The sequence below is a fragment of the Trichosurus vulpecula genome, chromosome 7 (assembly GCF_011100635.1).
Source record: "Trichosurus vulpecula isolate mTriVul1 chromosome 7, mTriVul1.pri, whole genome shotgun sequence".
Taxonomy (NCBI): Eukaryota; Metazoa; Chordata; class Mammalia; order Diprotodontia; family Phalangeridae; genus Trichosurus; species Trichosurus vulpecula.
Window position 1 is genome coordinate 104111389 of NC_050579.1, and position 14194 is coordinate 104125582.

General features: G+C 34.9%; 1 protein-coding gene across 1 annotated transcript in view; it reads left to right on the top strand.

Annotated features, from left to right (window-relative positions):
• The first annotated feature begins 1790 nt into the window (after nucleotides 1-1790).
• SYNE1 (spectrin repeat containing nuclear envelope protein 1) overlaps nucleotides 1791-14194 on the top strand; it is a 593153-nt gene continuing 580749 nt past the window's right edge. The window contains exon 1 of the mRNA XM_036766002.1: nucleotides 1791-2064. Within this exon, the coding sequence (XP_036621897.1) occupies nucleotides 1995-2064 (70 nt within the window). The 5' untranslated portion in view covers nucleotides 1791-1994. The remainder of the gene's footprint in view (nucleotides 2065-14194) is intronic.

A 14194-nucleotide genomic window follows, 5' to 3' on the forward strand; every position in this document is an offset into this window, starting at 1 on the left:
TTTCATGGAGCAAACCATCTAGGGGGTGATAAGACACAAACATCGCAACAAAATTAATGGCATTTTAAGTTTTACAAAGAACTTAGATACATTATCTTCTTTAATTATCACAAGAGGTATGGTAGGTAGGTTCTACAGGTATCATTATAGTAATTTTATATTTTTATATTTTCTATATTTATTATATTTTATAATAATTTTTTATAGATGAGGAAAGTTGAGGCTCAGAACCTAAGGGACACAACCATCATCATACTATCATTGTTAGAAGTAAGATTTTTTTAAACATATATATATATATATATAATACACACATATACATATACATATATAATATACATACACATATAATTTGTGTCTAGTGGTAGCCATCTCTAAGGCAGAGAGGAGAGAAAAAAATGAAAAAAAGAATTTTTATTATGTAACGGATACTTTTATTATATATTAATTATGAATATATTATAACTTTATTATATATCTATATTATATATTTAAAAGGAATAATAAGTTGTATATAATAGGTTTATAGTCACATGTGCAATCATCTTTTTTAATCATACTGTTATGGGAATGTTTTCTTTATTCCATAAATTAAAAATTAAATAAATAAAATTTTAAGAAAAAAAAAGGGAGATTTGAAACCACTTTTCTGCAGAGTCCAGGTTCAGCATTCTTTTCATAAACCGTGAATTAGAAGGCAAGAAACCTGGATTGTACTCCTGTACCTACTCTTGTCTTGTTCTGTGACCTCAGACATATTCCTGAACCAAAGGTGTAAGATTCAAACCCAGGCCTCAACGGGGCTCAATGGGAAAATTGTTATATAAGTTCATTAGCAAGATACAAAACAAAATGTACGTGACATCTGGAGGGAAGCCTGTAACTAATACAGGGGTTAAGGATGCTGCATGGAGAAGGTTGTATATCAGTTAAGTTTTAGGGGATGGATAGGGGTTAAATGGCTGAAAAAAGAGGTTAAGATTATGCTCTGACAATATCATAATAAAATTTGTGTGTGTATGTGTATATATATGGACATATATAATTATATAAACAAATATACAGCTATATACGCATACATACATATATTATATATTTTCTTACTGCAAACTTTTAAGGTAGGTAGTGCCAACTGTTTCCACTTTTACAGATAATAAAACTGAGGCACAGAGGTGTGAAGTTGCTTACTGATTGCTTCACAGCTAGTGAGTTAAAGCTGAGATCTAAGCCCAGGTTTCTTGATTTTTGGTCATTCACTCTTATGTGTAAAAGGCTGACTGAGATACTTAAGATTATAAAATTTGGAGAGATAGTAAGAGTTATAAGAACGTTTACTTGATAAAGAACATATTTTCTTTTTTTCATATCAACTTTCATGAAAGTGAAATGTAAAGCTTGGAGTAAAACCATTCTTTTTTCTTTTAGCTTTCAAATATCTACATAGAGTAGATTAAAAAATGCCACAATACCATGCCAAACAACAATACTCCCCATGACATTATGTCCGCATGAGGAAGAACATGAAGAAAAAGGCAAGAGTAATTTTGTGAGCTAGATTTATAGCTGCTCATTTTTATACAGTTCTATATACAGCTTCATATGGTTCAAATAATCACCATTCAGTAGAGTATCTATATCAATTACATTCAACTATAATTCTTGAATATTGAGCATGTGTATTTATGTCTTTAAATGTTAGAACAGCTAATTTTATATCTTTTTTTAACATACAAAGGCCTATATAAATCACTTCAAAACCTGTCTTTTCCCCCCTGACAGGCTAATTCAGAGAAGAACTTCTGAAAAGAAGCGACTTAAACCTTGATAGTGCAGTCTTCTAATCAGCTGCTGCCCAGGGATGGACCCATTTATGGCCTCTCAGGTCTGAAAAGAAATGACTGTCTAGATGGGAGTAGCGTAGGATCTTCAGCTGTCAAGATTTGTGGTTTCATGGGAGGATTCTCTTGCTGGAAGGTGCCTTCCAGAGAAGCATCATGGCCACTTCCTCGAGAATGCTATCAAGATCTCCTCGAGACATTGCTAATGTAATGCAAAGACTCCAAGGTAAGTGCCAGACATCTCAGAGGCCAAGTCTGTTTTGATTTACTAACGTCTCAATACAGACATTTATTTCTCCTATTAGTCACATTTAAAAATGCGTATGTAATTTTTTTCTCTTTTGTGAAATTGTAACAGCAAGTGGTGGGAGAACGTCTTAGAAATTTCTAGCAATAAGATATCAGACATGTTTGTGGTGCCTTCTTAAAATCAATGCAGGCCGTTTCCTCAGCTGTCTTCCTTTTATTTAGCAAGTATTCTGCCTACCCTAGTAGCAAAATGAGATAGACCCTGTTTGTATTTTTCTTTTGCCAGCAATGTATGTGCTTCAGTCTTTAGTAGAGAGATTTTAATGTGAATTCATATTTTTCAGGCAAGAACCCTGGGTTGTAGCTGTATAAATGACAACTCTGTCCTTCAGAGACTGAGAGAAGCAGAACTGTAAGAATAGGCCAGTAAGAAGCGATGTGAATGGCTGTTAGTTCACTAGGGACTGGTATCATTTAAGTAATGAGTCTGGGAGTGAGTCAGCTTAGCATAATATTATACTAGATGATACGGGGATTGTTCATTATCTGCTTTTGCTTACATATTACTTCAGGGGCAAAATAAACAACAAACAGCAGCAGCAATGCTGGCTCATTGCCAAAAATGTATCATGTATATATTTATCCACCTGTGAGGATATGAAAGTTTGATGTCTCCTTTGTCACTGGTTTCTAAATCTAGAAATCATTGCTATTCAGGGTCATTTTAGAGAAGGTCATGTTCCGCCTGGTCCAGATACTGAGAATGTTATGTCCAGGTGGGGTAAAAAAAAGATATTACTGTTTTCTTTTGAAGGAAGCTTCAGAATTTCTGACAAATTAGTACTTTGTTTCCTTGTACTATAAACTGCTGGATTACTAGATAAACTATTAAATTATTGGATTCACTGGGGGCTAGGTTGTGCCATGGATGGATTGTCTAGGCTGGATTTGGGAAGACCTGAGTTCAAATACAGCCTCAGACATTTATTAGCTGTATGATCCTAGGCAAGTCACTTCACCACTGTTTGCCTCAGTTTCCCCACTTATAAAATGGGGAGAGTAATAGTACCTACCTCTCAGGTTCTTTTTTTTGAGGCTCAAAGGAGGTAATAATTGTAAAGCATTTAGCACAGTATCTGGTATAAAATAAGTGCTATATAAGTGCTAGCTTTGTTGTTATTGGGTAGCTAGGTAGCTGTGTATGGAGTCAGGAAGAAGCTCTGAGTTCAAATCCAGCCTCATTTGCTTACTAGCTTTGTGCCTCTGGACAAATCACTTAACCTTGTTTGCCTTTGCTTCCTTATCTGTAAAATGAGCTGGAAAAGTCAATGGCAAAGCACTCCAGTATCTTTGTCAAGAAAACCCCAAATGGGGTCACAGAGAATCTAAAACAACTGAACACATGTTATTTTTATTATAATTATTGCTGTTAATCATCAATTGACAATCCGTTGATAGTTGTCTCTGGTGGCAGGCTTAGCAATCATTTCTAATTATCTGAGCAACCTTAACTTTCAAAAGACTGAAATTCACACCTAAGCTCATGGAGAAGTCTGTATGAGTGAGGAGTTAGTGTTACAATGTGGAGACAACACTAGATCAGAAGGAAGAAAGCCTAGGTTTGATTCCCATTTCCAATATTTAGGAGCCAAGTCCCTTATTCTCTCCATATCTCAGTTTCCATACTTGTAAAATGGAGATAATACTATTTTCCAACTTTCATAGGGTTGTTTCAAAGGAAGTATTTTGTAAACCAAAAACTATATAAATATGAGTTATAATTAAGTGGGAGTATTGTCTGGATATTCTGTTGTGGCAGTTCTCAAAGACTATGCTGTTGCATGCTAATATACTCGCAAGTTTTATTCAATTTTGGATGGTATGTTATTGCCTGTTATACATATGCAGAAATCTCAAATTATCCCAAACCTTTAACTCCTAGAGAACTCAACCAAAATGGCTGTTTTTATTGAAGGGAAATTGTACATATATGATTCCTAAGATTAAATTATTATTTAATTATTTTGCATTATTCTTATCAATTAATTATTATGTTGTAATATATTATAATATAAATCAATCTTATTCCTAAGATTTAATTAATTAATTAATTCCTAAGATTAAAGAGGATTTTTAGAGCTGTAAGGGGCCATCTAGTTAAACTAGCTCATTTTACAAATGAAAATAGTTAGATGCTAAACAATGCTAGAAATGAATATGGAGATGTGTAATTAAAAGCAAGAGAGGAACAACACTTGTAAAAGTTGATAGTATCAATGCAAGCCTGTTCCAGTGAAGGTTGGGTAATATTTATTTACTAATGTATCCAATGCACCCTCATTGCCCTTTTATCTATGTGTACTATTATTATTTTCCCTCTGTGCCTCGGTGATGGTAATTCAAAACAGATTGGGGGTATGGAGACTGAAAATCTTGGGGAGCAGTGAGGAAGGGTCATGTCCCCTCTCCATTAAATGTTAAAAATTATCATTGCTTCTGGCCCTAAAGTAAAATGATAGTACTTATTTAAGTACATATGAAGGCAGTATATTTACTCTGCTTACACATACATTTATAATCTTGTGCTATATGAATACACAGTATTTTACTCTGTGAAGCTGGATAGTATAGTGACTTCACTTGAGAATTTCCTCCCCTTTCTAGCATTTATAACATACAAAAAAGTTCAGGGTTAAATTCTAAAATGAATCCATAGAATTAAAGGAAAACAAATAATTCTTGGTGCCTCTCTCATAGAATTAAATCCCAACCTTGATGATCTACCTCCTGCATAGATTAGTGACAGATATAAATATCTTTTGTAGAGATCATTTTGCTAGACATAAGCCTGTAAAAAAGGCCAGCAAAGTGAAATGGATAATTGCTATAATTATTCATATAAGTTAAATAAAATAATTAAGGTCAAATCAGATTCCTCTCTCTTCAGGAGTCTAAAGTCGTAGTTTATAATAATCAAACCCATCAGTTCTTTGCTGGTACATAAGTCTCAAAGAGAAGGCTTTTTTGTTTTGTTTTGTTTTACTTTTAAATCTCGATGATCACTTTATACAACAGGACACATGAGTTGCTAATGAAGAAAACAGCTTTGTCTGATGTAATTTAGCCTGTCACTCATTTTGTTATATTTATTGCTATTGAGTTTGGATACTTCTGTTTAAACTCTCTTTCTAGTGCTAAGAAGTGAAAAAAAATACATCTATTTGGCATCATGATTTAGCTTTTGCAGTAGCAGTGGTTCAATATTTCACCTTTGCCAAGATTTGTTGTAGTTTGAACATAATCTTTGAGACTGGGATCTTGAATTATGGATGAGCATTCAGTCTGCAGTGCAGATTCTCATTAGTCCTTAGGAATAATGACTGTCTCGGTCACCCAAGTCAATTATAATCTCTCTATAAAAGTACAGAGATGGAAAACAGGCTTATATAATAATACCTAGACTTCAGCTGCAGCTAACTAGGATATAAACTCTGACTATGAAGTAATAGGATAGGTTCTTCAGGTAAGACTTGTACAATCAACTTTATGGTTAGCTCCTGTTAGTGTCTTTTCTTCCCTGTTATGTTTTAAACTTCTTGATGTTAGGGACCATGTCTAGTATGTCTTTGAGTCTCTCATATTTCAACTGTTAGGCACTCAGTGAATAATAGTTGATATATTTATGGGATTTAAGTAAATTTCTTTACTTGAAGTCCATTGTCTAAACTCCCTAGGACTTTATAAATTAATGAATCATTACTGGTTAATTTACAACTAATAAAACTAAATAGCTGGAAGTAAATGGTAAAATATAAGAAACAATTCACAATTACAAGTTGTAATCCACATTGGGGTTGAGTTTAATAGAGAAGAGTTGTCAACTAAAATATTATGAAGTACATATTAGTAATTGCAACAATAATAATGTACCATTTCCCTCAGAGGATGACCCATAAGAAAACTAAAAGAAGAAATAAAGTTTATCTTTTTTTCCTCCACAAGATCAGAGGGTTTTTTTTTACCTTGATGATATGTGAATGGCCTTTTGAAATTTTTGGATGAGCCATCTTAAAGTGCTATTGGTTATAAGACAATTTTCCCTTAGGAATTAATTACTCTATGAAAGTGAACCACAGATTGGCTAGTCAAGATTGAAAGCGAAATAGATTAAATATTTTAGAATTTTTAATGATATATTTAATTTTGTTTTCTTCTAGACACATCATAAGAAAAGAAAGCTTGCCATCTTATAAAAATTGAATCCTTATAGGCACATGAGAGATCCTGAATTTGACCTTCTCTCTCTGACTTTCTGGCTACTTCTTAGTGGATCATAAAATGATATTACATAATCCATATATTATATCTACAATGAAAATTTCATTTTCTTTGCTAGCTCTTGCTCTGTTGGCTGAGAATCTGTTGTTTGTTAATTTCCCTGTTGAAATGAGTTGAAATAAAGAACTTGATTTAAAACCACTTGGAGCTGTATGTAGAACTCTATTAGTCATAGTTCCCAAATTAGGGAAATTGAAATAAAATTAGGCAGGCCAAAAAGAGAGGGAAAAGAAGATAACCAGTTTAGGAGAAAGTGGAATCATTATGGCTGATTTGTCTCACTTTTTTCTTTAACCTGATCTCTTTATCCTTGCATTCGAGTGTGTTTCTAAACCAATGCATTTCAGGTAGTTAGAGAGTCTGTCTCTTACCCACCCCACCTCTACTGAGGTGTACTTTTTATGGTTGTTGCCTTAACCCTTTATGCATGTTTTTCCCTTACTCCAACTTCTGCACTATTTTATTTTCTTAATAGGCTATTATTACATCTATGCCTCATCTTCATACCCTCCTATCCATTCTGTAAGCTTATTTGCCATTGTCAAGTAGATCTATTTAAAGTATTGCTTCAGTTTTTGATACTTCTATGCTCAAAATTTAATGGTTCCTGAATAAAATCCAAACTGTTTATCCTGGCATTCAAGGCTTTTTACAGCCTAATCCCAGCATCCTCCCCTGTATGTACTCTATGCTTCAGATAAACTGAATATTTACTTAAATCTTTTTTTAAAAATATTTTTATCTTTGCACCTTTATTCAGGCAATGCTTTCTACCTGAAATTCCTTCTTAGACATGTTTATTTATCAAAACTCTACCCTTTCCTCAATTCTTATATCATTCTGTTTATACTGCTCCTAGAGCAGTTTTGTGTAGTGTTTTGTTTTGACATATATACATATATCATCCCTACTACTAGACTTTAAACATTTTGACTTCAAAAACTATATCTTACTCATTTCTGCACCTGACTCTATACCTCGTATATACTAGGTATAGGATAATATTTTATTAATTACTTCATTAATATATAAATCATGAATTACATGTTGATCTATCTGTTCTATTTCTATAAAAATTAGTATTTTTATTCAGAACTTAACATTTAAATGCAGAGAGCTTAAAAATTGCTCCTAGATATGGAATTAAACTAAACGATTCTCAGTAGCCCTTCATTTTTTCTACCCAGGGGACATTTTTGTGAAATGTGTGTAAAATTTGCAGATGGATTGCTTAAGGAAAGCACTGTGATGGTGTAGCTTTTAAAAATTGCTTTAGTTCTTTTGGGTGTCAACATAAGCAACAAAGACAGAATGAAAAGATTACTCAGTAAGTTGCTTGTTGGTGTAGTTCCAAGGGCCGAAAAGTACTGATTTGAGTGTATTACTCCTTTTTGATCTTGAAATAACATTTCTTTGAACTAGAATTTGATTTCCTATATGCCACACTTCTCTCGTTTCTTTTTATCTCCACTGTGGGTTACGTGAGTCATCACATACTAAAAATATATCTATTTGATTTGTTTACAATTCACTCATTGCCCCATCTTCTCTGATCCTGAGAAATTACTAAGAAGAAAAACAACCACCACAAAATTTAGTATAAGATTGTAGAAATTATCTGTTGAATTACACACACACACACACACACACACACACATACACACACATACACACACACATGCACACAAACGTAAACTTTATACATCTTTTTAAGAAAAGCAAGAGCTGTGGGTTTTTTTCCCCTTTTTGGGGGGAGGAGTTGGAGAGGAGTGTGGAATTAGGGATCCTTAGTTATCCCTGTAGTATATCCTCTATTGACTTACTCATTTCATATTGCCTGAGTAGAAACCATTTCACTGGTTTATTTGTTAAGCATCCAAATGTGTATGCATGGAGATAGATAGATGAATAGACATATAGACAAATGTGTATATATGACTTTGTACATACACATATATGTATATTTGTGGAAAGAAACAGAGAGCAAGAGAGACAGAGACATAGAGACAGAGACAGGGAGTTAGCAATTGGATCCTGTGATTTACTTACATAAATACAGTGCTTTAGAGTAGGAGTTTCTATCTTTTTGTGTGTGTGTGCGCCATGAACCACTTTGTCAGTCTGATGAAGTCTATGGACACCTTCTGAGAATAATGTTTTTAAAAGCATAAACTAAAAAGCATAGGATTACAAAGGAAATCAATTGTATTGGAATATAGCTATCTACTTATTTAAAAAAATGTTCATGGACTCCAGGTTAAGAACTCCTACTTCAAAACCTCATCCCAAGGAAAGCTTGACAGAGCACTTCTAAACACATGAATTCCTGTGACTAGGATTTAGAAAAAGCATTGAATGCTCTCACACAGTTCATAAATCCTAGATGATATTTCTGCTCAGAGGCACCATCTGATAATGTGGGAGCAAAAGGGTAATGGGCTTTATAAGATTTTAGACATTTGTGGCAAAAAGAAAATAGGTCTTTCAGTTATTTATCAAGGTTCAGACTTTCCTTAAAAGGGTAAAAATTAGGTCACCATTAATCCATGGGTTATGCCTATTATTCATTTACCTAGAATAATGGAATACTATTTCTCCTTTTGGTGCAGGGAGGGGTATAGCGTCACTATGCCTCAACTCTGTGCTCTTAGACAACTTGAGGTATATAGACTGACTTGAGACCTTGAATAGGCATAGTAGCAGAAATGCACACAGATACCAGTTTGGACACACTGAAATTATATTAAAATAATTTGGAAAAAGTGAGTATTTATGGTAGCTACAAGTTGATCCCATCAGTTGTCCATTTAAATGGGGAATAAATCTGGCTTTAGTGGAGAACTGAGAGAAATATAAAGTATTGTTTTTTCTGTTCACAACTCAGCAAATTTGATTGGCTGTGTGCTGTGGAAGCAGAGAGGTAAAATTAAGATAATTATCTCCTCCGCATTACCTGGATTCAGTCAGCATTTTTTAAAGGCAGTGACCAGGCCATACAGCTGCCAAAGTTATTTTCCTAAAGCTCAGGTCTAACCATGTCATGCATGTCAATGTCTATGTAAAATCCAGCAGCTTCCTATTTCTTCAAATATAAGTGCCTCCCTTTTGCGTTTAAAACTCTTCACAACCTCACCCCTTTTTACTTTTCCATTATTCTTATATATTACTCTATGGTCTAGTCATACTGGCCCCCTTAGCTCATTCTGGAACTATCTTCAGTGTCTAGAGCCTCCTTGCCCTAGAGTAGCCTACCACCTCCACGCCCCTCTCAACTTGGAATATCCTTCCAAGAGGCCCACCCTCTATCTCCCATTGGAGCCTCCATTTTGTGGAAGGGCTGAATCTGGCCTGACTTCATTCTCCTCTTGGCCCTGGTTTTTTTTTTTTTTAATTTCCTCTGGACTTCAATTCCATGATTTATCCCCTCTCTTGCTTTCAGCTCCCTTTTGTATGTTTTCTCTCATTAAATTATAAGCCCTTTGAGGCTGGGGGCTGCTTTTCTTTTTGCTTTTATTTGTATCCTCAATTCTTAGCACAGTTCCAGGCACATAGTAAGTACTTGATATATTCTGGTTATCTTCCTTCCTTCCTTCCTTCCTTCCTTCCTTCCTTCCTTCCTTCCTTCCTTCCTTCCTTCCTTCCTTCAGAATAAGAACACTGATGACCTTTGTCCCACTTCCCCAAATTTCCCCCCATCAAATCACAGCCTCTTTTTTCTCTAGTTGCTTTTTAATTCATCATTTACTTGTTCAGCCTGAGGGATACAGAAGAGATGGATGCAGTTGTTCCTTTGTATATGTTTATTTTAAAATGGAGTAAAACTTAGTATTCTGTTAAGATGTTAGATTTCCATTACAAAAGGGGACATTTAATTAACTGTTAATTAAACATAAAAGTTCATTTAATTAATAAGTTATTTAGAAGGAAAATGGAATGTATCCATAAGATAAATAATGAATTTCAATTTTATTTCTACTAAGATAATTATGAAAATTACTTGGAAGATGGTATAGCATGATATGCTTCATTGGGCCAGTAAATGTCTATATTGGAGAAAGTTTTTCACTGAATGTACTGATGAGTATTTTTAGATGGTTCATATGGTAACTTTAGTCGAGACCTTTTAAAAAGTCATTGTTCACAATGCCTTTTTTGAATTTAAAAACAAACAAATCCTTCCTCTACTGATATTGATCTTTCAAGTTTGGTAAATACTGGTGTACCTCACTTTTTTCACCTTTGAAAAATATGCAGATGTACTCATAGATTTAGAGCTGAGAGGGACCTTAAAGGGGTATCTAGTTAAAGAATGGGAAATTGGAAGGCCTTTTAGGGGCTCTCTAGTCCAATCCAAACCTGAACCAGAATCCCTTCTGCAATATTCTTGGCAAATGGTCATCCAGCATCTTAAAATAATTACGTGATGGAGAACTTGCCATGTCCAGAGACAGCTTAGTTATTGGAAATGTTTTTGTTTGTTTGTTTTCCTTTCAGGGAGCTAAAACCTGGTTCTCTAAAAGTTTTTCTTCTGGGACCATAAAAAACAAGATGTGTTTCATCCATGTGGCAACACTTCAAATCTTTAAAGTCAGCTATCATATCCCTTCTAAATATTCTATTCTCCAGGCTAAATATGATGCCTCTTTTAATGTGGCATAAAATCCCATTAGCTCTTTTGTCTATGTCACAGTGATGACTCATGTTTATTGCAGTCCACTAAAATTCTCAGATCATTTTTGCGCAAACTTTGCCAAGCTATGTTATTCTAGCTTATGTTTGTAGTTGATATTTTGAACCCAAGTGTAGGATTTTTCTTTTATACCTATTAAATTCTATCTTATTTGGCTTGATCCATTATTGTAACCTGTTGAGATTAGGATCTCACTCTGTCATCTAAACCCCAGATTTTACAGATGAGAAGATTGAGGCTTAGGGATGCATGGGATTTGCCCAGGGTCATACAACCAATAGGTTTTAAAGCCAGGATTTAATCCCAGGTTGTCTGACTAATAATCGTCTTTATTTGCCAACCACTTACAGGTGGTATCCCCTTTACAATATTCCTGGTAATTAGTCATAGACCTTCTTGAAATAATTATGTGAGGAGGAACTGTGTCCAGAGGCAGCCTGTTTTTTGTTTATAGCTCTTCTTATTGGAGATTTTTTGTTATCCATACAGTTCATTGAATATTTTATATCATTTAACATTTGATTGTATTGTTGGCTGGTCTTTTAATTTCTAGGAGCATTTTAGAGCCCATATATGACCTTTCTTCTTTCCATCTTCTTCATCCTCCACCTCCTTTTCTTCTTCTTTATCCTCCTTTTCCCTTTCATCCTTCTTTCTCCTCTCCTTCTCCCTCCTTCTCTTCTATTTACCCCTGCATTTTCTTCTTCTCTTCCTCCCCTTTCTTCTCCTCTTTTTTCCTTTTCTTCATTATAATTATTTTTTCACATAACTAGTTGCAATATATTTTCATACCTATGACCAATTTAGGGGTGTTGGCTGGATGAGGATGGGGAGTTTGCCTACAGAGTGAGCTCTTTATCTAAATATATACATTTCCCCATCAAGTTTTCACTTTGCTATATTACCCTGGCTGAAATTCCAAGAATTTAATTTCCATTTGAGTTCATAGAATCTTAGAATTGGAAGGGATAACCTTAGAAGTTATGTTGTTCAAACCTCAGCTGAAGGATGAATCCCCTCTAAAGATGCCTGAAAAGTCAGCCACTCCCTACTTGAAGACTTCTAGTAACTTAGACAGACTACCTACTGAGACGAAGAACTGGTGCACAGTGAAGTAAACAGAATCAACCAATGTACATGGAAAAGACAGCAACTTCAAAACTATAGAAACAATGTTAATATGCCTTTCCATGCTTCTCAGAATTCATCATATGTTGCTTACTGCATGGTACTCTTCCTCTATATTCGTATGCCAAAATTTATTGGGCTATTCTCTAATCGGTTCACAGGAGGGTTTTTTTTGTTTTTTTTTTTTATCTGAAATTGTGTCTCATTCTTTTTTTTTATTTTTATTTTTAGTTTACAACACACAGTTCTACATAATTTTGAGTTCCAGATTTTCTCCCCTCCCTCCCCCTTCCTCCCCAAGATGGCATGGAATCTCATATAACTACCACATATAACTTCACATTGAATTAATTTATACACTAGTCTAGTTGTGGAGAAGAATTATGACCAATGGAATGAATCATGAGAAAGAAGAAACAGAACCAAAAAACCTCCAAAAAACAAGAACAAAAGAGAAGAAAAAAAGGGGGAAAAAGGTGAGCATGAAGTGTGCCTCAATCTGCATTCAAACTTCATAGTTCTTAGCAGAAAATTGGGAGAAAATCTTTACAACTAGTATCTCTGATAAAGGCCTCATTTCTAAAATATACAGGGAACTGAGCCAAATATATAGGAATACAAGCCATTCCCCAATTGAGAAATGGTCAAAGGATATGAACAGGCAGTTTTCAGAGGAAGGAATTCAAGCTATCCATAGACATATGAAAAAATGCTCTAAATCACTACTGATTAGAGAAATGCAAATCAAAACAACTCTTAGATACTACATCTCTCCTGTCAGATTGGCTAAAATAACAAAACAGGAAAATGATAAATGCTGGAGAGGATGTGGGAAAATTGGAACATTGTTACATTGCTGGTGGAGTTGTGAGATGATCCAGCCATTTTGGAGAGTAATTTGTAACTACGCCCAAAGGGCTATAAAAATGTTCATACCCTTTGACCCAGCAATACCACTTCTAGGGCTGTATCCCAAAGAAATCACACAAGCAGGAAAAGGACCCATATGTACAAAAATATTTATAGCGGCTCTTTTTGTGGTAGCTAAGAATTGGAAATCAAAGGGATGCCCATCAATTGGGGAATGGCTGAACAAGCTGTAGTATATGAAGGTAATGGAATACTATTGTGCCATAAGAAATGGGGATGATATGGACTTCATAACAACCTGGAAAAACCTACACGACATAATGCTGAGTGAGCGGAGCAGAGCCAGGAGAACATTATGCACAACCACAGATATATGGATTCCATGAGGACCAACCCTGACAGACTTCGCTCTTCTCAGCAACACAAGGTACAAAGACAACTCCAAAGGACTCACGATGGAGAATGCTATCTACATCCAGAGAAGGAGGTTTTTTTTAATAAATACTTCAGGGATAATTTAAGGCCATTCATCATCAAACTGAATGATTTCCTAGGGGTTGAGATCTTAGGTGTTGAGGGAATGAGAGGTTTAATTATAAGGGAAGGAAGTAGGTCATTTGGAGTACTTTGGAATGTGGTTCATACTGGGTTTGTCTTTTTTTTTGACAGGACTAGGGTAGTGTGAGGTCTTTAGGGCATAGCAACACATCTTGGAAAGGGGGTTGAAACTTCTGTCTTTTTTTTTTTTACTTTTTTAACCTTTCTATTCTCATTCCTTTCCCACTTTTATCTTTTCCTTATCATTTCCCTCCCCTCCTTTTCCTTCTACCACTCCTGCTGAACCCTGGGGTGATAGAACTTAGAGATCAAGATCAGATGTAGTCTGTATCAATAAAGGAAGTTCCTTTCTGGGAGCTCCCTACAGTGATTAAATCATGACTTAAGTAGGGGGAAAAAGGATACAAATTAATTTTGATGGGGAGCCTCTAGGAAATGAGGTTGGGGCAGGAAAGTCATAGGGCATGTAGGAGTGTATGGCATTAATACTAAGCTTTGAAAAAAACTTGGATTCCAAGAGGCA